The sequence below is a fragment of the Balaenoptera acutorostrata genome, chromosome 1 (assembly GCF_949987535.1).
Source record: "Balaenoptera acutorostrata chromosome 1, mBalAcu1.1, whole genome shotgun sequence".
NCBI classification, from domain to species: Eukaryota; Metazoa; Chordata; class Mammalia; order Artiodactyla; family Balaenopteridae; genus Balaenoptera; species Balaenoptera acutorostrata.
The window spans coordinates 186,908,883-186,935,143 of NC_080064.1; the positions used below are offsets into that span (position 1 = coordinate 186,908,883).

At 35.1% G+C, this 26,261-nt stretch overlaps 1 protein-coding gene across 1 annotated transcript; it reads right to left on the minus strand.

Annotated features, from left to right (window-relative positions):
* Positions 1-1,578: 1,578 nt before the first annotated feature.
* Positions 1,579-2,582, minus strand: LOC103018069 (S-adenosylmethionine decarboxylase proenzyme-like). Its single transcript, XM_057527322.1, is given in 2 exon segments — positions 1,579-1,820; positions 1,823-2,582. Coding segments are annotated over 2 exon segments (1,002 nt in total).
* Between the last annotated feature and the right edge of the window lie 23,679 nt (positions 2,583-26,261).

Below are 26,261 nucleotides of genomic sequence, written 5' to 3' on the forward strand. Positions count from 1 at the left end.
CCACTTGATTTCAAGCCAAGTAGAATTTATGTTTAGAAACACTAAAAAAAAAGTGTTTCATTTATAAGTACAAAAACATCACTGCATCAATCCAGAAAGAATCAAAAATTGAGGACAAGAAATACAAAATTGAGTCAACTTTCCTCTTTTCTCAACTGCTTAAATGTCCATATTAGCAAATACAGCTAAAAGATGCCAACTCTTTTAAGCCTGTATTTCTAGTCATTTCCCATTGACCATTTTGGAATTTTGTATGTTATATTTTATGGATAGCATTCTGCTTCACTGTGTAGTATGTCTGAATAACCTGAATAGTTCTTATTCATCACTTGATGTTACTCCATGGTGAAAGAAATACCCGTAAGAGGAACCGTCAGGACACTATCACATGCATCACAAAGTCACAGAGGTTTTTAAGTCACAAGATGGCAAAGACATCGATTCTGCTTTAAACCAAAGTTTATGGCATATCCTTAATAGAAATCAGTGGAAATGGGTACAAAAGTAAAAGTTAAGGTGAATCATCTGAGCTGACTTGACTTGTTGAATCCAATACAACCTTTATCTTAAATCTCCTTGCTAACAAATTTAGTGATAATTCTTTTATACTACCACTTAGCAAGTTAATAAAGGCATGGTACTCATGAGAAGCTAACCTCATTTAATGGGGGGCACAGAATGGCATACAGTTTCCATACAGTTCTGCCAACATTCCCTAGTATCAATCCACACCTTCTTTGCTAATCAACACCAGCTTATTCCAAAAGAGCTCATGGTAACGAAAAATGCCAAACTCCCTTGACCTTAAAAGAAAATTAAGCCCAGGGTCCATCCCCCCATTCCCCCTCTGGGGTATAAGGTTAGTGTAAACCCACAGTGTAACAGTGTATTGCTTTATGGAGGGGGTGTGGTTGGGAGGGAGACACCATGGTGAGGAATGAATCAAAGTCACACAAGTATAGGAAGCAGTGAGATATTAATGCACAAAATGGATAACTGCAGTCACTTTCTTAGAGGACTCGACTTGTGGAAGAAGAACTTTGATTGGTGCTGGAAAAACATCTGTATGAACTAGAAATTTGTTTCAATAACATTAGTAGAGAATATGTTCTAGAAAGTGGAGGTAACTAGATGCAAAATCCTGGTAGCAATTTAATAGAACAGTCCCAGATGGCTAGGCTGAGGCCAACACCTAATGAGGATGAAAGCCTTGTCTGTGGGGAATTTTGGATGATACCTGGAGAAATATTACACTGTGCGTAAACCAAATTGAATTGTTTTCACAAGTGTTGTAAAGTTTCATATAGTAAAAGGTTTCTTCTACATGCACTTCAATTTCACAGCAAGAATGGCATGGGATACCTAAACACAGAAGAGAGCATTCATGCAAGATATCTAACTCCGTGATATAATATGCATACAATTCAAAATGATTACACTATCATCGCATCTAGGGCTTTCTGCAGCTACAAGGTGGTGGTTATGGAAAGCATGGCCCTTGGTATCAGTATCTAAAAAGCAGCCACCACCTTCTTCTATGTGTGTTCTCTTTTTGCGTTTTCTCTTCATTTTTCTTAATCAACTCTGCTGTTGTTGCTGCTTCTTAGCAAAACTGGTAAAAACAAAACTGTAATCATTGAACATAGCTCTCTGGCAATCAAGATGTTTAAAACCTTCAATCTTCCGGGGCGAAGAAAGCACTGTGCGACATTTAGAACTCTGATTTACAAACAGGGTGGTCACAAATTTTCCTGGCTTGAAGACTTCCACAACTTTCCTGATCAGGTCATCATAGGAGGTCTGACTTAAGTTTGTTTCAAGCTAACATAAGAAAATTCTGGTTCTGGAGTGATGTGAATAGTCCAATAAGTTCCATCCGATTTCATTCTATTCATTGAATACCCACAAGGATTGAACAGTGTGGCATCAATGACAGAACCTGGTATCAGGTCACGAATTCCACTCTCATGAATGACATCCTTTGCAGTAACACCATCTTTCGTGTAGAACTGGTCCATAACCGCTGGGTCAAGCTCACTCATCAGAATTTCCAGGCTTTGATCTGGCTGATTGATTACCCGACTCTCTGGGAAATCCAAAGTATACAAGTACCAGCAATCAGAATTCATGTGTCCCATACAATATGCTGCTCCATTTGGGAAAATTGCATTAAGAAACTCCATTTCTTCCTGGAAATTCCAGTGTGGGTACCCTTGGTGAGGCAGCTTCATGAAATTCTTAGGAGAATAAAAGAAGCTTTGAATTGAGTCAAACCCACTGTAATCCCTAGCAAGTTTCAACAGGGGAACCAGTGCTTTCAGCAAGAGGGTGGTACCACATGTCTTCAAAATGAAACGTCTCTTGGAGACAAACATGCTACTCTCACTGAGTACACAAGCTTCCTGCTTTTCAGTTTTTGTCACACTTATGATTGAACATTGCACATCCTTCAAAAGTATGTCCCATTCGGATCTTGGGATGGTGCGAAGATCCCCAGATCCTTGGTTTGCGTCAGGTTGCTGCCTGGAGAACCAAACCTCCAGCAGCTTCTCGGTCCCTTCGAAAAAATGTGCAGCTTCCATCACCGTGAGACTAGCAAACAACCAAGAACGACAGAAAATCAACTAAACTAAATCTCTTCTCCCGCCGCTGCCGCCGCCACTATGGATTATTCCAGCTGTGTTACTAAAGTTCAGGTTCCTTTTTTGCTATAATTTTACATTAACTTTGTTAAAAAAAGGGTTAATAAAATTTTCCCGGCTTTTTTTTTTTTTTTTTCCGTGAGCGAAAGTTGAACGTTAGTCTGTTGGAAGTAGAGGCAGATACAGCTCAGTCTCTTGCAGTCCGCTGTTTCCCCGTTAGAGAGAGCAGAGCGAGCTCTAGCTAATGTCGCCGGCCATACTGTGGGAGCCTAACGTGTCCATTTTATAAAATAATCATAAACTTTAGAAAGCACAACCTTTCTCTATTCTTAGTTTATCTTTATAACCTAAAGTCATATAACTTCCCTAAGTGCCTCACTGCTAATACACCTTCCAAATAAATTATATAACCCATCATCAATTGTATTCATCAAGGAAAAATATGTAACTATGTAGGTTAGAATTTAGCTTATCACATAAATCTTTTGTTTACCCAAACACACTTCACAAACACACTTCAGTCAAGTTACACTTGACTACCCTATTTATGTGCTAAAATAAGTGCATTCAGAAAATGAATTATAAGACTGTGTTCTAAAGACAAACATTTACAAACAAGTTTTCTTGCTGAAGTTTTCTTGCTGGATGAACATAATAGTTTGGTTGAATTTTTACTCTCAAATAATTGTGAGAGTTGATTTTTTCCTAAACTCATACTGAATTAATGGCATATTTTAGTGTTGTAGTCAAATATACCGCCGACCACACTCCTTCACCTAAAGTTCCCCTAACTTGTTATATTTTTTTCACAGACACAGCACTTTGTATATTTCATTTTGATTTATTTTCTGGCAAAATATATTTTTTTGCAAAACTCCCTGTCATATATATTTTTCTTTTGCTTTTCCAGTGTAGATTAAAAGAAAAAAAATATCCCCAGACTAAAAAGCCAGCTCCAGGTATCATATAACTTCTATGACTAAAAAGTACAGATAATTTGCTTGTTTTCCCAGGGAAGTGGTCAGGCAGCCAAACCTCACAACCAAAATTAGTTCCCAATTTAGTGTTCGATGTCATTTCACAAGGACTAGAATGAAAGATGAGACATTGGACATGTTAACTCTGAGGAAAATTATCACTTCACCTTGTATAGGGTGTCTTTACTGGATGAAATCAGAGGAGATAAATCATCTGTCCCTGTGACAGATCTGCCTGTCATCGAGGGGAAAATGTCCCCTAGTGAGAGGGCAGGCACTGTCTGAGTTTCCCTCAGGTTATAACCAGATATATTTTGTGCCTCAAAATAATTATAGAAATTTGAAAATGGAGATGATGTATGCAGGACACACTTCCCAAGTCGATTTTTCCAAATGACATTTTAAGTGTATGTATATAAATACAAATAGCAATGCATTCACATTTGTGAACTGCATATACCCTTGAAACTGTTACTGGGTAAAGAAAACATTTACTGAATGCTTACTATGATCAGGCATCATAGTGGCTGGTGGTCATCAACCTAAGTAAACACATATGCCCAAGTAAGATTCATGGGGTGTTTTGTCCCTCAAATTTTCCTTCAGAAAGCAGGAAATCAGCTTATATTTAAGTACCTACAAAGGCGGGCAAATTATAGTCAAATCTCTCACATAATTTATTTTGAAATCTAAAGTGCTTTTGGGAAAAGGTACATTAACTAGAAATGATATCACTTCTCATCACGTTTTGGATACATAGAGAGGTGACCTCGTGGAAATGCAAATGATGGAGGCAAAGATATTTTATTCAGACTTCGTGTTTATTCCTGTGCTACAGCGTTGCAATTGAGAGTTTTGGTTGCGGTTTTAATAGAGGATTTTAAAAAGTAGTAGGGACATGTTAATGGTGAAGTTGAATACATAACTTCAGAAATAATAGTTAGACCAAATGTTCAATGAATGAGTCTTTGTGACTTGAGATAAAATGCTTAATGGCAGCATAATGATCATTTAAAAAGGGCTCTAGCTCTCATTTTTGAAGGAAGTCAAAGTCTAAACTGCTAGATAACTCAACACTAGCTCTAGATTTAATAAAGTTAAAGCTATATGAGCTGCTAGAAACCAAAAATAAAAAAAAGTGGCTCTAGTATTATAAAGTTAAAGCTATGCTATAAGGTATCTAAATAAAATATTTCTTTTCTTCTAAAATCCTATTCTAGTTCGGCCCCCAAAAATCCTTTTGAAATCATCTTATAAAATAGGGACTCAATCACCTTATACTTCTGGTTACTGATATTTATAAAAATGCATTATAAAAATGAAACTTTAAAAATAAATTAATGCCCCCATGCAAAACTTTATGTAATTCTTTAAAAATTACACTATCTCAGGACTTCCCTGGTGGTCCAGTGGTTAAGACTCTGTGCTTCCATTGCAGGGGATAGGGCTTTGATCCCTAGTTGGGGAACTAAAATTCCCACATGGCACATGGCAAAAAAATAAAAAACAAAAATTACACTATCTCTAACATGGAATAATACATTTTTAATTAAGAAATTAAAATAAGTCAAAATAGTCATTTGTGTTTACTCTTCCGAAGAAAGACAAACGTGATAAGCCTATCTGTGATTTTCTATAAGGTTTTATTAAATCTCTTTTTTTTAGCTCATAGTAATAATAGATCAGGGCTCATTGATCACTTGTTTATTCATCATGCATGTATTGAGCACATCCTCTTGCCTGGGTCTTGCACTGGACACAAGATGTAAAAGGGTAAACAAAGCAGACTTGTCATTTCAGAGCTTGAATTATAGTGATCACAGACTTAGTTCATATTGTTGATTAAGACTGTTGTAACTAGAACATGTTAGAGTCATATGAGCCAGACAGAGGAAAGTACAAACTGGGACCAGTTAGATTAGCAGGAAAAAGGAAATGATGGGATGCTCAAAAGCCAAGACCAGGCAGGCCATCAACACAGAAAGGACTGCACCAGTTTCAAACAAAATAATCTGTATGTATGGATTTTGATTTAGAGTGCATATTAATTTCAATACAACTGATAGAAGGCTGTAAATTAGGAAATGGCTCAAAAATGATCTAGGAGAAAATACATTTGCTGGCTCTCTGTCTTCTAAGGGTAAAGCAAAAACTCCATCTGATCTCATTCACACATTCATTTCTTCATTCTCTTGTCCATTTATTCATCAAAAATGTATTGAACACCCAGTATATACCAGGAATTCTTCTTTTTCATGGGCATAGAATGTTAAAGCAAAGAGTCCCTGCCCTCATGGAATTTACAGTCTACTAGAGAAATAAAGATAACAAATATGCCATACATTTTTAATATAGTAATTATTTGTAAATCTATAAAGATAGAGATTATGTACAGTATGACTTTTATACATAGATATAGATGGTTTGTTGTCTATATCCATATCTCTCTATATTTCTCTTTATCTGTAGAAACGTACAGAAATAATAAAAAAGAAAGCTGGGATATAAAATGATAAGAGATGCAGTGGAGAGTTAGAAGGTTTATAAGTCTTTTTCTACTCATTTTTCGAGTAAGCTTTTTTTTCCTAGAAATCTTTGACATGATACTACACATGTTCCCAGTTTCTCAAACACCCTACTCTCCCCCTGCCTCCTCCATGCCTTTAAATATCTTGCTCTTTCAACTTGGATGCTGTTCCCAAAGTTCGTTGAGACTGAAAACAAAACACCTGACTTTTACTTCCAAGCCTTGGTTAATATGATGCCCTCTTTAATGTGTCCTTTCATCTGGGCAGGTTTAGCTCCTCTTTCCTCAGTGGTGCCTGAGAGCCCTAAAGCATGCTCTTCAGTCCCAGTACTTGAGTGCCAAGAGAATTCCCCAACTCACCCTTCAAAATTAAAACAAAGTAACTTTTTTTTTAATAAATTTATTTATTTTATTTATTTATTTTTGGCTGTGTTGGGTTTTCGCAGCTGCGCGTGGGCTTTATCTCGTTGCGGCGAGTGGGGGCTACTCTTCGTTGCGGTGCACAGGCTTCTCATTGCAGTGGCTTCTCTTGTTGTGGAGCATGGGCTCTAGGCGGGCGGGCTTCAGTAGTTGTGGTGCATGAGCTTCAGTAGTTGTGGCTCGCGGGCTCTAGAGTGCAGGCTCAGTAGTTGTGGCCCACGGGCTTAGTTGCTCCGCGGCATGTGGGATCTTCCCGGACCAGGGCTCGAACCTGTGTCCCCTGCATTGGCAGGCAGATTCTTAACCACTACGCCACCAGGGAAGTCCCCAAAATAACTTTTTGAATGTTGCTAAATATTTATTGATTGCCTAACATCATCAAGTTCTCTATCAGATGTTTTTTCTTTCCATTATGTGAATTCTTAGTTCAACGTCAATTGTTTGGAGAAGAGGGCTTTATGTTTAAAGGACAGTAACTTTACCCCAGAAATCATCAAAGGCCATTGTTATAGTTCCCAAGCCTGTGGCAAGCAAGAAGGATTCAAGATACAGAAGACTCCCGTTATGAAAATTTATGTTCTTTGTTTGTTAAAAGTAGTTGTATGATTATTTATAGTAAATTTCAAATGGTACCATGGATATTGACAAGAGGCTTTGACATAGAAAGAAAGCTATAAAATTCCCTCTTATCTGCAAGATACTGAATATATAGCATAATAAAGCCATTTATGACCATTATGAGCAAAGGTAATTATTAGAAGTTAGCAACTGATAAAATTTAGGCTGCATTTTCTCATATACCAGTGGAAAAAAAATGATTGCTGTTAATTTCAATAGCAACTTTAGCAAATGGGACTGGAGTTAACATAGGGTAAGTGATTTTTTTGCCGTAAGAGTGCTTTTTATACATAATATTAAGCAAAAATTATACTGCTTTGCATCACTATTCAAGTAAGATTGCGCTGGCAATTTATCTCCTTGCCTTCGGAAACATACTGTCCCAATCTAAAATCTGTTTAGAAGACTGATCTAAAATGCAGATCTGATCATTGTACAATTTTGTTTAAAACCCATCTTTGGTTTCCCCAAATCTTGGGAAAAAAAGTCAAAACTTCTTCCCCTCAATGCCTGTCAGTGTGACACCTGTGTACCTACCTTGCCACTTGCATTTCTTTTCAATGTCAGAGAAACAGTTCTCTTTCCAGGACTACTGTAGTTTTGTAACTACACCTACTTCAGAAATTCAGGCTTTTGTGTGTGATATTCCCAGGGCTCATAAAGCTTATTCCCTCCTTCTTACTATCCTTTCTCCAACTCCCTATATTTTAATGTCAGCTGACATTTTATTTCCTTCAGGATTAGCAATCTGCTTTCCACACTAGCAATCTGTTATTTCCAGGATGGGAGAAATAAGCTCCCCCAGTATCTTGTGTGTGATCTCAGTTTAATTGTTGTCACAAGTACAATTTCCAGATTATACTTGCATATTTCCCTGTCTGTCTCCGGCATTGTTGCATGACATCCCATAGCTTTAGTTTTCGATTTTTAGCATACATATTTTTTATGATTCCTGACTCAGTCCCATTCCCAGAGATTTTGCTTAACTAAGTCTTAAATCATGCCTGAGTCATGAATTTAAAGGAAGCAAAAGAAGAAAGGAAAGAAGAACCAAAGAAGTATTTGAATATAGTTAATTGTATCAAATGTTTAGAACCACTGTCCTGAAAGGAATTCTGTAATCCTAATGCATTACTTTGTTCCTGGAACAGTATAAGAAGAGAAAAAAAAATCTGAAAAAAAAAAAAAGACCTTCTTCAGTATAAGCATCAACTAGAAAAAAAAAATGATTGTGCTTCAATTGAATTAAAAATATTCAAAATATTAGATTATCTTATTTCCCACCTTTCTCCAAAACTCTGTGACCAACAGTGCCTACCATCGTTGTTGTTTTCAAATGTATCTTAATAAGACATGATAAACAAAGGTAACACAATTTTTGATAAGGTCATTCGAGGGCAAACTGGTCACATGGATATAGGAGATCTTACAACAAGGCCAGGAATAAACCTCTACCCTGCTCCAGAGACCACAAAGTTCTAGAAATGTCCACGGGTCTCTAGTCCTATTATCACAGGCCACTAACAAATTGTCATCTCTCTACTTCTCATCAAAGTTCACCTGTCAAAAGCCCATTCCCCCAGGTTCTGTTTTGGCTTAGATAAGCAGCTTATGTTATAAATACAGAGGTAAAGTATATCAAAGACTTATGTAGGATACTTTCCTTATCCTACTTTTATTATCTCCTAATTCTACTTTAACAAGAAATTTCTGGACTTAGAGCAACTTAATGGAAATCAGCACATCAATGATAACAATACAGGATGAGCTCTTGAGTTTTTTTTTTTTTGTTTTAATTTTTATTTTGTATTGGAGTATAGTTGATTAACAATGTTTTGTTAGTTTCAGGTGTACAGCAAAGTGATTCAGTTATACATATACATGTATCAATTTTTCAAATTCTTTTCCCATTTAGGTTATTACTGAATACTGAGCAGAGTTCCCTGTGCTATACAGTAGGTCCTTGTTGGTTATCTATTTTAAATATAGTAGTGTGGGGACTTCCCTGGTGGTCCGGTGGTAAACAATCCACCTTCCAATTCAGGGGACACGGGTTCGATCCCTGGTCATGGAACTAATATCCCACATGCCGCAGGGCAGCTAAGCCCACACATCACAACTACTGAGCTCGCACACCTCAACTAGAGAGCCTGCATGCTGCTGCAAACTACAGAGCCCATGCGCTCTGGAACCTGAATGCCACAACTAGAGAAGAGAACACCCACACACCGCAACTAGAGAGAAGCCCACATGCCACAACTAAGACCTGACGCAGCCAAAAATAAATAAATAAATAAATAATCTTTTAAAAATTATAAAAAATAATAAAAAAATAAATATAGTAGTGTGTATTTTGAGAGGAAAACATTTCATGTCAACAGTTAGACAACATATATAGTCTAACTGTTGACTTGAAATGTCATATATATACATGTATATGGCCACAACTAAAATGTGATTGAATATTCTTAATTATTTATATCTGCAATTAATGAAATTAATTTTAAATCATGTATGTATACCTTCTAGATCATTTAGTGTTTCATGTAACTGCATATTGGCTGTTTTGCATGGCACCATCACTTGGTATTTGGTTTGGCAGAAAAGTAACATAACAGAGCAGGTAGTACAATAACATGCTAGTCACCTTTTAGCCACCATGTAGAAGTTAAATTTAATTCCAATCTAGGAAACACTAAAATGTCTCAATTAACTTAGCATTGAGTAATTAAGAATATGAATATTTTTAATATAAAAACACCAGGATCGATTTTATAAAAGTTGTTTACATATAATAACAATCAACATTAAAATAGATTATCACATAAAAGGCATACAGAGCATACTAATAAAATATAAAATATAATGATAATGTAATGATGATAATGTTGTAAGACTAAAATGTTTTAGAACTAGGAACATAAATTTATTTTCTAACATATTGTAAAATTAACATATTCCGGGCTTCCCTGGTGGCGCAGTGGTTGAGAATCTGCCTGCTAATGCAGGGGACATGGGTTCGAGCCCTGGTCTGGGAAGATCCCACATGCCACGGAGCAGCTGGGCCCGTGAGCCACAACTACTGAGCCTGCGCGTCTGGAGCCTGTGCCCCGCAACGGGAGGGGCCGCGATAGTGAAAGGCCCGCGCACCGCGATGAAGAGCGGTCCCCGCACCGCGATGAAGAGTGGCCCCCACTTGCCGTAACCAGAGAAAGCCCTCGCACGAACCGAAGACCCAACACAGCCAAAAATAATAAGTAAATAAATAAATAAATAAAGTAGCTATTAAAAAAAAAAAAAAAAAAAAAAAAAAAAGAAAACCTCTCATCTTTAAAAAAAAAAAAAAAAAAAAAAAAAAATTAACATATTCCACAATGCAGTCACTGGCTTATCTTTTATTTTGCTAAAAACAAGTCCAGAAGTATAATATTTAATTACAGCTATTCAGTAAACATTAAAACAGAAAAAGATATCGACTTAATTTTTTCTGATGAAGTCATAATATCAAACAAATATGGCCCATCTCTTAGAGATGGAAAATGAAAAAGAACAAAAACTGCATTCAATCATGGAGTAAAATTCAAACTCCTTGGATCAAAATACATTATTTGTCAGAGCTTGAGCAATTAATTGCTTTGTTAAAAACTTATGAAATTGAGAGGAAACTGCCTAACTCTAGTGCTTGATATTTTAACTGACACCTTTCACTATTCACCTTAAAAGAGACATTTCTGTGATTTTGCTTGCTTGTTGATTTGATTTTTAGTGTTCTCAAAAGTACTGTAGCCAGGTTACTGCAATTTCCTTTGGCATCTGGTAATCACATATTAGATCACTAAGGTCAAATTTTGCTACAGCCAGAGCTTATTAACTCTTACATTTTTTTTTCTTCACACATATCTCAGTTCATATTCTGCAATAAACTACTGCAATTTAAATCCATCTCCTGTGATACAGGCTACCTTGCCCAAATACAAAAATGGCTCTTGGAATCAGATAAAAATTTGTTAAAATTATTAATCCAGAAAAGAGCTTTCAGTCACATTATCGTCAATCAGTAACCTAAATTTCCTAACCACTGTATTAAATAATTATGGCTTCCACTTGCTCTGTAACTCATAACATCCTACTCTGCATTTAAAACACTAAAATTTCCAGGAAGAAATAGAAACTATGAACAGACCAATCACAAGCACTGAATTTGAAACTGTGATTAAAAATCTTCCAACAAACAAAAGCTCAGGACCAGATGGCTTCACAGGGGAATTCTATCTACCATTTAGAGAAGAGCTAACACCTATCCTTCTCAAACTCTTCCAAAACATAGCAGAGGGAGGAACACTCCCAAACTCATTCTACGAGGCCACCATCACCCTGATACCAAAACCAGACAAAGATGTCACAAAGAAAGAAAACTACAGGCCAATATCACTGATGAACATAGATGCAAAAATCCTCAACAAAATACTTGCAAACAGAATCCAAAAGCACATTAAAAGGATCATACACCATGATCAAGTGGGGTTTATCCCAAGAATGCAAGGATTCTTCAATGTACACGAATCAATCAATGTGATACACCATATTAACAAATTGAAGGAGAAAACCATATGATCATCTCAATAGATGCAGAGAAAGCTTTCGACAAAATTCAACACCCATTTATGATAACCCTCCAGAAAGTAGGCAAAAAAAAAAAGAAAAAAATAATTAGATTAGAAAATGGAGTCAGTATGATCTCCATTATTCCAAAGATATAAGAAGTACAATAAAATATCTAAAAATGTTTTCTTTTTCTATCTTCTAAACCAAAGGAGATATTTCTGGGTGTTGATTTCATGCAAAAATCTAAACTGATTTTGTAGTTTTCTGAACTCTCTATGTTCTCAATATGGAGTACGTAGTACTAGTTTATATTGGAATAAACGTCTTGTTTTAAATGTAACACAGTATATTTGAAATAATGTTGTAATCCACATAAAGCTATTAAATCATACAATCAATAAATTGTAAGGGATTAATTGAGCTGCTATGAGTCCTTGCCCACCAGATGAGATGAAACGAGTATACCAATAGGAAGCAAGAATATCTATCATTAAAGGATGGGTAAGCATTTTTTAAATGGAATGAAAAAAAGAGTATTGGAGTGGAGGTAAAAATAGGAACTAAGACAGAGAAATAAGGCACATGTGAGCACTGACATGTAGACAATATTACCTATAATTGCGTGAAAGACTAGTTATCCTCTCCTGGAATGTGAAAGATCCATTCCAGAATGTTCTCTAAGTTTCTCTTTAGCAGGGTAACTCAATGATTCTATATTTTTAAAGCCCACAAAAAGCTTGATAAGATTAGAAAATGCACAAATACCTGACAAACAATAAGAGAATGTGATAAATTAGTGAAGCAACTGTTTCTTCATACTTACGAAGTCAATCATGCATAAATATTGCAAAGCAAATTTACTTACCATCATGGTATCCAACTTCATTCTTTATTCTTTCTGAATCTGATCTTCAAATGCCATTCTTTTTCATGTTCAGTACGGTTATCCTGAAATGTTCCTATCTTGTTCTGAGAAGTGAGGCTTTAGGATAAAATTCATTGGATTTCCATCTGCAGTTTTCAAAAGCAGATGTGGAAGAGGAAGACGTGATGGAATCAGCCTTCAGAAATGTATGACCTAAATGGAATGGAATAAATATACACTACTTGAAAAACATACATTGTACAAATAGACATGAAATATAGGCACAATTTCTGATGTTACATGTAATCATATACCAAGGCTATTTCATGATAAAGTTCAATTTATGCTAATTGTATAATGGAAAGAAGAACAATTGCATTAAAAATACTTTATAATGGGAAATGTCTTGGCTTTATTAAAAAGGGATAATAAAGTTATTTAAAATTATATACTATCCATGCAATGTATAATATATAATGTATATAAAGCAACAAATTGTTCTCATAGTCTGAGAATATTTTTTAATTAAAAAACACAGTCTCTCCTAAAAAGAGAACACATAATGTTATTGAGACATTTTTTTTCAAAGTTATTCTCCACTCTACCTGTACAGAATGACAATGTATGCTAAGGCATGAAGATTAAAAGAGGCAATGTCTACAAACATTCCCTGGAAAATGCTCTAAAAAGAAAAGAATGTGATTTATATTAAGAAGTGTTGGAGGACACCATCAAAAAGATATGATCACCAGTTGACCCAAGAGCTGGACCTTGTGAACTGAAGGCTCCACGACCCCCTCTCCTGTCCTTGGAAGTTGCATTCTGCTGGCCTTCCCCGTTCCCAGAAGTTGCTCCAGGATAAAGCCTTGAAAAAGAAATGTGTTCAGACCATCTGGACTGGGTACCTGACTGAGCCCAGTTAAGGCCTCTATATCAACTTTGGAGATGTGCTGTGCAGGTGGGGAAATGTACTCTTCTTGTGGCTGCCTAAGAGAACCCTGGTAAGTAAGTTCCCCTTTTTATTAAACACTGCTGCCTATCAATCTGGAGCGGTCTTTGTTTGCTCTCTCCCTGCCCTACAGGGCACCCCTACCCTCTCCCCCTACCACTGCCAATAAAGGGGTTGGTTTTAGATTACACTGAAGAAGATCCCTAGGAGGCTGCAAACCAGTAAGAATTTAAGGTAATGCAGTGAGCTAGACATGAAACAGCTAAATATTGGTAATAAGAACAAAGTTACACTATGTTTGAAAAATGGGAATGTTTCTTTGGAATATCTAAGTCAACATTCATTTTAAGCAGACAGAAACATGTGTCGAGATTATCTCTGTTCTGCCAGTATTATTTTTCCAGAAATAATAATTAGCAAGCCCCAAACTATATTTACACTAACCAACCTTTCATTTAGGTCTTTTACAAAGACAGTATTAGAATAAAAGAAGCTTCAGGCACTTCTATTATAATAACCGATGTCTCCCAAGATGTGCTGATGTGCAGGTTACAACATTCTGATCGTAATTTCTAATGCATTACAGGAGAGCGTGGACTCTTGAGAATCAGATGAAATTCTCTTTCATCTAGATTACATTTTCTCACTGTCCCAATGTGCCTGATATGAACTGACACAGCCATAAATATGTTTATATGAATGGCACGCTGTCATAGTTAGATAGAGAAATATATAGCCCTGTGGGAAAAATAATTTCAGACACTTTTCAAGTGCTTTTTATGTTGTAACAGTAATTCTTGCAAATCACATAGTAGGGTATATAAAATAACAATTCTGCCTACAGGGTTAGTGAACTGTGTATTCTTCGGGAAGATTGAAAATTTGTGTTCAGATCGTACCTAAAGGTAGTATGTAGGAGAATTTAACTTTCTGGAGGTTTATAGATCTTCAAATTCCCTACACTACCTCTTGAGAAAGAAACCAAGTGCTCTTGCCCTTCTAATAAATTATGAATGTACCAGTGATCACTGAATGTATACCCAATTAACTAGAGAAATAGGCTCACAATATTCTAAATTTATACACAGAGGACATACATAACTGTGCTGTGGATAGAGAAAATATGAATTTCAATAGCCTTCATTGGGTTGTTATCAACACTAATGAAGTTAAAATGTATCAAGTACTTAGAACAGTGCCTGGCACTTAGTAAGTACAACACAAGCTGTTGACAATTTGAAAGAGTTAATACATGAAAGTTACAAATACCTTCAAAATTATTACGTTACCTGCACAAATAATTGCATAAAATTTATTTCATATTTTGGATATGGCTTTCCCTTTGTTCTTTTACTTCGTCTAAATAACTAGTGGTGTTAAGTATGATTGAGCCCTGTGATTGATTTGATTCATAAATGTATTATTCAGGTTTCTCAAACAGCAAGATGGTATTTGGCGGACTTTGCCATGTTGTATGACTATTCAAATTGCTTAAATGTTTTAGTATCATAAATGCAAGTTGTAGCACTGGAGATATATTTTATATCCAGCAACTTTTCAAGGTAATTTTATGGCATACTCCTGACCACTGTGCTTGCTCTATTTCTCAACAATTTTAAACTTGCCATTATGTAAAGCTTGATTAAAACATGAACTCCATCATAAACTGTTCTCCAAATTCTATACTAATTTTCCTCTTCCTTAAACTCAGTGCTAAATATAAAGGTGGTCTGAATATTTTTGAAAAACTTGTACATTTCCTTATCGAATCTCTTATTTCATTCCCACCTTTGCTCAAAAAATCCAAGAAAGTCTGTAGGAAAATTTGCAAATGGACTCTAGAATTTATATGAAATTTCAAAAGTCCAAAAATGTCAAAGGAAATCTTGATGAAAGAAGAATAAATTTGTACATAATTTATTGAATTTCAAGATATACTATGTGTACAGTAAAGGATAAGCCTTGCCCAAAGTAAGGTTTGGCCCTTTGTCCTCATGTCTTAGTGGGTAAGCACTAACCCTGCCTGATAAAGTGTCTTTGTTTACCTGTAGGTCTTGGGCCATGCTACCTAATCTATGTTAACAATATGATTTATAGTGAGGGTCTTGGGCCACTTGGTGTCAGCTCCACCTCTGGAGGAGTTGGAGACTGAAATCACCTATGTGGGTGGTCAGCCATGTCTATAGGACCAAGCCCCAATAAAAACTATGGGCACCAGGGCTTGTATGATCTCTCCTCATTGGCAATACTCCAGGAGAATTGCCAGATATCATTACTAGAAGAAATACAGGATGTTTGCATCACTCCTCTGAGACATGGCAAGAAGGCTTACGTCTGTTTTGTTCTGCACCCTACCCAGTATGCCTTTTCCTATTGTTTATAATAATCTTTATCCTTTCACTGTAATGAACTGGAACCATGAGTATAACAATTCTTCTGAGTTCTGTGAGCGTTTCTATTATTTATGAGCCTGAGGGTTGTCTTGGAGACCTCCTTAACTATATGGTAATTGTGGATTTGGTGTGAAATAGAGAAAAATAGATCAATGAAACAGAATTCATTGTGTAGTCCAATATGGTAGCCTCCAGCCACATGTAGCTGTTGAAATTTTAAATTTAATGAATTAAAATGAAATAAAACTAAATATTCAGTTCTTCAGATGCATTATATACATATCAAATACTCAACAGCATATGGCTAGTGGCGATTGTATTGGACTACACAGATATAAAACATTTCCATCATCATAGAAAATTTTATTAAATAACACTCAAGTAGAGAGTCCAATAAAAGACACAATTAGGTAGATATTTGTTTTGGTAAATTTTACATTAAAATTTGAGAAGTAAAACTATAAAACTTCTAGAAAACCACATGTGAAGCTATTTTCATGTCCTCAAGTAGGGAAAAATTTCTTGAAAGAGGACAGAAATACTAATTATTAGTGGAATCTATAAGTAATTGGGTTGCATTAAATAAAAATTCAGTTCATCGAATGACACCATCAATAATGAAAAAGGAAAGTTACAGAGTGGGTGAACACATTTTTAATACATATAATTAACAAAGTGCAAATATCTAGAATATAAAAAATAAATTCTAAAAAATGAAAAGGCAAACAATCCAGTAGAAAAATAGCTGGGTCTATTTGGCATTTCACAGAAGAGGCAATCCACATAGCCAATACACATACAAAGTGTACTAAACCTCAATAGTAATCAGGGAAATGCTGTATAAAAAATACAGTGAGATACTACCATACACCCTAGAATGGCTATATAGGAAAAACTAAGTGCGTCGGGTATTGGTGAGAAAGTGGAACTACTGGAAATTTCATATAGTGCTGGAGAGACTGTAAATGGCTAAAATGATATTTAGAAACTCTTTGAGATCATTTTCCATGTAAAACAAATGCATACATGATGACCCAACAATTCCTTACCTGGGAATATATAAGTGACAATTATACTTCCATGTGCATCAAAGAGATATACAAGAATATTCATTGCAACATTATCCTTAATAGCTCAAAACCTGGAAACAATCCTATTACCCATCAGTAGTGGACTAGAAAAACTGTGGTACGTAGATACCATATAATAATAAATATAAATGACTACTGCTGCATGCAACATGTGGATGAATTTTAATATTGTTTGCTATAGTGCAAACAATATTGTGCTATAGAGGTTAGATCCAAAAGAATATGTTATATATTTTTGCATATAAAGTTCATTAAAGAAGAAACTAATTTACACTGTTAAAAGCCAGGATGATGGTTTTTTTGAGAAAAAGAAGAGTATGGATTTTGGGAGGCTGCACACAAGGGTATTATATATTGCTGGTCCTGCACTATTTCCTGATCTGGGGGGTAGTTATAAAATACATTTACATTGTAATAATTCATCAATCCGCACACATGATTAAATGTCCTTTTATGATGCAGAATACACTTTAATAAAAATGATTTTAAAATCTTATAGTCTAAGTAAAAAGGAGTGTAACATCTGTTTGATGATAATTGTATACATTCTGGAGAAATACTAGTCCAGTTTTAACATGCTAAAATAAGGTGAAACAAAATGATTCTGGATAACCTTAGCAAATAAAACTAAAAATTAATTATTAATAATGACTACTTAAATATTTAAGGTACCTTAATAAATTGTCCAATCAGTTTAAACTAAATTTAAACTAAGCAGCTTACCTAATTCATTCATTCATTCATTCATTCAGTGAGTTATTTATTGAGCACCTACTAAATGCTAATTACTGAATTATATATAGAACACAATAATAAATTAGACTGACACTGCACATTTTAGTGAATTTAACAATATAGAGGAAATAGAAGAAAATTTAACTCCTTTAGGTCCTTAATGAAGATTATTATAAATCCACCACATGTTTATCAACCAATGTATTATTGATATATTTATTACAGTTTTAAATAAGAAAGTCATAAGCGATTATTTGCTCTGGTAAAAATATTTAAAAGTTCATTATTTCAGACATGCCAATTTCAACTTGAGCAGTGCCATTTTTGCTGCACAATCAAGACAGCTCATGACCTAAGATATATGATAGGCATGGGCTTACTGTGTCAGCCACTGAATTGATAGCCAAGGACAAAGGAATGAACAAAACATTCCATGATCCTCACGGAGTTTACAACCTGGTAGTTTATATACACATTTGACAAAAAATAATAAACATAAATATAAAGCTACAATATTGATAAGTTATGAAACAGAAGTTTGCTGTGAAAGCACATAATAAGAATGTGTACTGATACTCATGCTAATACTAAAGGTGAAAAAAGAAAAATTCCTTGAATTTCTCAGTGTTCTTGTAAAAAGTGCTAGCTTCCTAAAACATTTTTGCATACCATGAGATGTGTGGACAATTGTCTAGTTAATTGCTCTGATCCAAAAGTGTAGTAAAATGTCTTTTTTTTTTTTTTTTTTTCCTGGAGAGGCCCAAACTGTTATAGCTGTGAATAGGTCCTTAAGTTAAATACATGAGGTGCCTAGGGAGACGGGCACTTTATCTTCTTAGGATTTATATATAAATGAGGAATGAGGCCCAGACACTTGGAAATAACTCTGGGTCTTAAAAGCTGAGACGCACAGAACTATCAGACACAGAGATTCTACTCACATCTCAAAGGGCTCAAGGAAGGAGGAGAGCTTTTCTGGTGGAGAGGAAAATTTATAAGCAAAGGGAGATAATTTACTCATGGTTTGCTATAGGATTTCCAGTCATTCATGCAGGAAAATTCCCATCACTGGCTCACATGACATCCCCTTAGGGGTAAAGACTGGTGGAGGAGGGGGGAACACACATACATTTGCTGTGAAGTAATAATAAATCTGTCTTTGATCCGGTACAGCTTGTGTGTGCATTCTGGATAAAATTAATAAAGGTGAATATTAAAAGTCCAGTACTAATACTAAAACTAAAACTTTGTGAAAGGTTTAATGTGCCAGGTATGCATGTTAAATTCTTTACGTGTATTAAATCACTGAATACCTGCAGCAACAATCTTAGTTACCATTTGTATCGCCCAATTTACATATGAGGAAATAGGGGCAGAGAGAAGGAAAAAGTCTTGCCTAATGTGACCATCTCATAAGTAGTCTTTAAAAAAAAAAAGATTCTGGGCTTCCCTGGTGGCGCAGTGGTTAAGAATCCTCCTGCCAATGCAGGGGACACGGGTTTGAGCCCTGGTCTGGGAAGATCCCACATGCCTCGGAGGAGCTAAGCCTGTGCGCCACAACTACTGAGCCTGCGCTCTAGAGCCCGCGAGCCACAACTACTTAGACCACATGCCTAGAGCCTGTGCTCTGCAACAAGAGAAGCCACTGCAATGAGAAGCCTGCACACAACAATGAAGAGAAGCCCTTGCACAGCAACGAAGACCCAACACAGCCAAAAATGAATAAATAAATTAATTAATTTTAAAAAAAGATTCTGATTTCAAACTCCACATGATTAAAATCAGTGGTGTAGATTGAAAAGACCTCCTTGAGAATGTTTCATTGAAGATGGTACTTGAAGAAATAAAACAGATGTAAGTGGTAGAGATGTTGCTTCCAGCAGACAGAACATCACCTGCAAAGACATTGAGGCCACAAGAGTTTGACATATTTTAAAAAAGAAAGAAAATGTTGAAGACTGAGGAAGAAAACTACGAATTATTGTAGAGCTTCTGACAAGTTAGCATTGAGTTTCTTATTTTTCAGCCCCCAATAAGAATCATGTACAAGCATTTTTGCTGTAACACTATATGGGTATTCCTGAATAATCTCACATTTTGCTGAATTGCACACTAATATAGGAAATTCGACTTTGAAAAAAAAAGAGAAGATTAGAAGTAGACCACTTAAAATTCATGCATCTCTACAACTATACCACCCTATAAAAACAATGAGAATCCAAATAAAAACAGCAGCACAGGTAGCTCCCTGCTGGCATTCACACCCAGCATCCATCTTTAGTAAACTTAAAACCTGAATTCTGCTTCCTCCATCAAATGTGGGTCCTCAAGGGGATTCACATCCAAAAGGGACCACTGTCGTCAACATTTTAAACTATCAGATCCCAGATGTGTACTGCTCTTTCATCATTTTTTTTTAACATGGAGGAAATGTTTTCACATTGTCCTCATCTGTGCTCTCAGCTTCCCAAAATAACTTAACATAGTAGAATCAAAGAAGATCTTGAAGCAAAAAAACAGTTCATATTTCTATGAAACAAAGGCGCTTCTGTAGGATATTTAGCTTATTCCTAAGGTTTTCATGTTATGTACTTTCCTTGTAAATAAGCTTGTCAACCCGAGCTTTAAAACATCAATGCCCCTGAAAAAAACATATACAACAACTTGACTTCTGAATTATACTAATATTATTCCCTATTTACCAATCATGTGTGAGCTAATTTGCCTTAGAGTAATATACTTTCTGGCAGAATAGATTGGACTCAGAATAAGTCTTACATGTTATTAGTCATTTATAAAATAATTTATGTATTAGGAAATTACAGCCTTTTAAATTTTTATGACTGATGGTTTATTTTCCAGATAAAATTTATGTTATTACTCACTAATGGATCTTTCCTCAGCCAGATGGGAACTGTTGTAATAATTTCACGTCTTTGTCCTTACTCTTTACTCTGAGTTTAGTTCTCTTTGTTTACAGAGGTAAATTCAGTGAACTTCTCAGATCCTCTATTTGTTCATTTGTAAATTGAGGAGGTTCAAAATGATAGGTATCTTCTACATTTTGACCAATTCCGGCCCAAGCTTAGAAGAGGACAAATACATTTAGTTTTTGAACTCACATTCTTTAGGAAAAAATTGTCCAAATTATATATGTTTAATATAGGTGTTTTAAATTATATATGTTTAGTTTTATATATATATATGCACATATATATATGTATACATATTTGATCTGAACAATAAAAGTGGTGGACATTCCTTCTAATCCATTTGTAATTGCATAAATGTATCTCGGGGGGCTCCAAGGAGCTCCAGTTCTTAATGTCTCAGCACAGAAAGAATTCAATGAGAGGCAAAGTGATAGATAAGAAGTGATTTATTAGAATAGGATGCTTGTGAGGCTTACAAGCAGGTGGGCGAGAGGGTTCCATGCTGAGAACTTAGTGGGCTACAGTTTTATAATCAAAGGAGAAGTGGGGATGGGGAGAAGACCACTTTCTTTCTCATTCTTGAGTAGACGTCAAGCTTCTATCATCAACTCCTCCTCCTCATCTGGCGGGGGAGTTTTCTTGTCCCTACATAGTCAAGCAGGGACTGTCATGGTGCTATTTAAATTAGCAGAAGGGTGGTAACATGCTAAAAATGGTAAACCATCTCAGGTTTTAGTATAATGTCACCTTTTCCTTATATTTTTCTTTTTAGTGCATGCAGAGGATCATGTCTTAGGAATCATTAACTTACTGAGCTCACTGGGCAGGATGTAGATCTCATACCACCATTGTTGTATTGTTTTGGGGCATGTCTCATGCTTCTGTTACATGGTTTTGTTGCTAAGCAAACCTGTTTGGTTTTGTGGTTAAGCAAACCTGCTTTCTTGAGGGATCATTAACTTACAGGGGTCTCCCATACTTTTTTCTTTACTTACAGTCCCCTAGTGGGATTAACTATTTAATTAACTACTTTGTCCCTTTACTCTGTCCCTATCAAATTTGCTTAGAACAAGGTCTAAGAAGGTCTCCCATTTCAGTTAGCTTATAATCCACACTCTTCACCATGGTCTTTTTATTTTGTAGATAGTGAAAATTATTTTAAGAAATTAGCACTTATTAGATGAACCACAAGAAACCAAGGAAGTGTAAAAAAGTTCCTGAACTTTCTGGGATATTTGCTGTTTTAAAGACATCTCAGATATCACATGTATGTTTCCTCCTAAATTAGAATGTAAAATACTCAGGAATATTCTGACTTTTTCTTGATTAAAATGTTGGTATATTCCTTAATCTAGAGCTTTCCTTACAATGCTGGGATATCTCAAAGCACCAGTAATGAATTGTAAGTCCCAGAGGGAAAAACAAAAATGAAATGGTGTTGCAAACACCTATCCTATTATAAGATGCATAAGACACATGCTATGAAAATGCATACAGACTTTTTAATGTCTTTTTCAATTACACTGTGCATCATTTAATATATTCACTAAATGTCATTCAGTTATAAATAATGAAAAGCAAAGAAGTGCTCGTTGTCAGTATTCCATGATATTCTTTTATGCTGATACAGATTTATGTATTTTGGTTTAACAAAAATTTTTAAATATATAAAATATTGTAGAATTTCTAATAACATGAGAAAAGGAAATTTGCCATTTGCCACAAAATATGAGGGTGCCTCCTATATTATGCCAATGGTTATAGGAATGATTTGCATCTAATGTTAACATTCCATTGAGACTATGGTTTTTTTCATATTAAAATAATAATGCAAAAATTTTAATTTAATTTAATGAAATTTTGTATTGAAGCACTTCCTAGATACTTCTGAGAGGAATAAAATACTCTAAAGTAATGAGCATATTATGTTGCAAATGCAAAATACTGGAAAAATAATCATCTAACTAAGAAGGTGGGCAGAGGCACCAGTTGGTATTTTTTATATAATAATTGATTATTCATCCATCCAACAGTACTGAGCTGAAGTCCTCCGGCAACTCCCTTCATCGGATTTAGAAGACCTTATTTTGGGATCTCCTAATACTCTGCATAGCTCCCTCCCAGTCCTTGTAGTTTACTCCTATTATGCATTTAGTTGCCTTTCTTTCTTTCTAGACTCTTAACTTCTAGATGGTAAAGAAAATGCCTACATTATCTGATTGTTGCTAGCACCTTAATCCTCTGTGCCTTTCAAAGAGTACTCTCTCAACATATACACACTACTATATATAAAATAGATAACCAACAAGGACCTACTGTATAGCACAGGGAACTATGTCTAATATTTTGTAATAATATATAAGCGAAAAGAGTCTGAAAAATATATATATACATATGTACATATATACATATATATACACACACATATATATATATGAATCACTTTGCTGTACACCTGAAACTAACACAACATTGTAAATCATCTATACTTTGTCAACTGAAAAAAAAGCACAATGTGAGAGTTGTAAGTTAAGTTTTATTTGGGGCAAAATCAGGACATAACCTGGGAGACAGCATTTCAGATAGATCTGAGAAACTGCTCCAAAGAGGTAGGGGAGGGGAGGTCAGTATTTCTGTGGTTTTTGTGAAGGGGGAGTACATGCAATCGAGCACATATTGTTTTGCAGAAGGTTGCTGCTAGTCTTGTGAAGGTTATTGCTAGTCACGAGGAGCAGACGTCACCATGAAGGATTTTAGTGCTTTTCTAGATATGAGGAGATGCAAGAATTGGGCTCATAAAACCTTCTCCTGAAAATATCTATCTGAAGACTTGTTGTGCAAGTTTTTCCCAGAGCACAGAGTGTCTCATTTCTGCTCTCCACCCTGAGCTCCTTTCAGAGAGCCGTTGAAGCTCAGCAGCTGCAGCTGCTCATAATTTGATCCTTGTAGAGGTAGATGGCAAGTGCCAATCTGTAGGAGATAACTTCAATTAAAAAAAAAAAAAAAAGCTGATTTAAAGTCAAAAACAAAACAAACAAGAAAAACAAAGAGTTTTACCCCCTTAGAATAGCATATATATAGACATGTATGGAGATAGTTTATTGCAGAGAAAAAGAGTATTAGAGTGGGTGTCTCATGATCATACCTGCAGATTTCAAATACAGGCTCCAATACAATTGTTCAGTGTGATTCTTGTCATGTTACTTAACATTTTATGATTGAATTTTCTCATTTGCAAATTAGGCATAATAATAGTACTGACCTCATTTTGGTTTTGCAAAGATGAAATCAGATACTAATCATGTAAATACTTGTACTTCCTGACACATGATAAGTACTTAGAAAATGTTTCAGTATTCCATTATTCATATTAATATTATTTATGACCTTTGTCTTTGTTCTAAACTTTCTATTTTTGTCTTATGACTAAGAGAGTTTACAGTTTTGCACATTGTTCATAATGTCAGTGACTCACGAATTAAGATCTCACTCTTGGTCTCTACACCTTTTTCTCCAAATGCCTCTTTGACATTGCCCTTCAATATAGATTACTCAGGGCTACGGATTGTTCCCCTCTGCTCTCCAAGTAAGCCCATGCCTAACTCTGGCTTCTCCAACCTGAAAGGACTCCGTAATCTACATAGAAATTCAAATAAATACCAAGGCTTGTCTTATCCTCATCTACCATATTCAATTAATTTTAAAACCTTGGAGGTTTTTCTTCAAAATATAACTCATTTCCATTTATTTTATATAGAGACTACATATCATGTTGAAGCATCTGTAAAACTTTAAAATATTTCATCAAGTATTGCATCAAACTGTGGATAAGTTAGCTCTAAAAAGCAGAAATTATTCAAGTCATTCTCTGCTCCCAAGACAACTTGATTAAATCATAAAAGTTGCAAGAATATATTTAGTAATTTTAGTATTTCCAAATAAGTTAGATTTATTCATAACAAAAATTTTCCTGATAAAAATCCATCAATGTCACATCAAATTGCTAAGAAAAATCAAATGAAAATTTGAATAGGAGATTCAAAGATATTTTAAATATTTTTGCTTCATTTCCGATTTTACCCATTTTCTAAAAAATGAATAAAAGTTTACCTTTTGACTTTAACTTAATCTGTTACAATAAATATATTCATAGAAACTTCTTAAAAATTAACATTCTACATTATCTCCTCTATTATTTAACATTATAATGGATACTGTGAGATTATTGATATGATAACAAAAACAACTAGGGTGTAGTATATTTAATGCTGGAAAGGACAGAGGAGGGTTATCTATGTTTACTGAAAAAGAGACAAAACTGATAAGCTGCTAAAATTGTTAGCTTCTCCTTCAATACAAACAATATGAGTTCAAGGAATTATTTACCGCTCTCCTCTCAATTTCTACTGAATTAACCAAAGACATACAAATTAGTGAACCTGCACTAAAAATTAGAACTACACACACAAAGAAAATTACGATTTCAATAAAAACATCAAAAACAAAAAGACTACTGGTGCCAAATCTAGGTGATGAACAGAACCATTTGGAAAGTTTCATAAAAATACAGTAGAACTAGGGTGCATTTTATTTTATTTTATTTTTGTACTTCTTACATATTCCAATGATCAAACAACTTTGGAAATGTTTAGTGTAAGAGAAACCTGATTGAGGAAAAAGCCAGTTCTATTGCAATTAGCAGTCTAAAAAAAGGTGTCTGGTTAATAAAGTGAAAGTAAACCCAGGAGAAATTCTCTAGGCCCCATAACATGGAGTGATTTGAGATGTTAGAATAAAAGTGTCATAGGGCAACTGTTGGTGGGAAGGCAAAACTTATTCTATGGGCTTTTTCATCAATCTAACCTAGTACTAATGTCAACATGGCAGTTATCCCTTATGGTACATGCTTTTACCTCCTCCTTATGTTTGACCTTTTTGGCAAATATTGCTTGTTCTGGCTGAGTCATAAGGAAATAGTCACATCTGATACTGGCAGCGCATCACTAAGAGAACATTACTAAGATTACAACATATACAGAAATTAAATGTTTACAAAGGGGTAAATTTGCTCTTTCCTCCTTCCCCATTCCTTCTCTGAGCAGGCATATGGATCTTTAATCTTTAATTATTAAAGTGCAATAACTTTACATTTCTCTATTTTCTTCAACTCTCCTAAATGATTTTGAACACAAACTCACAAAGCTGTGAGAAAAACTTACTGAATCAATACCAGACAGAAACAAACTCTCCAGTCACTCCAACCTGCTCTCCTCAAAATTCTAAGTTTATATAAAGTGATTAGGTAGTTTAAAAGAAAACCACCAATTTAAGGAATCAAATTAAGATCCTCCGGATTAACAGTTGCTGAAAGAAAGAAAAGTTAGCATCTAGAATTCCTTTTCCTATTAAGATGTGAGGTGCATGAAATCCAGGAAGCTGAAATCAGTAGGTTAGTTTGAAATTGAACCCATAATTGTCACAGCTGAAACATGTCAGAGGCATTAAA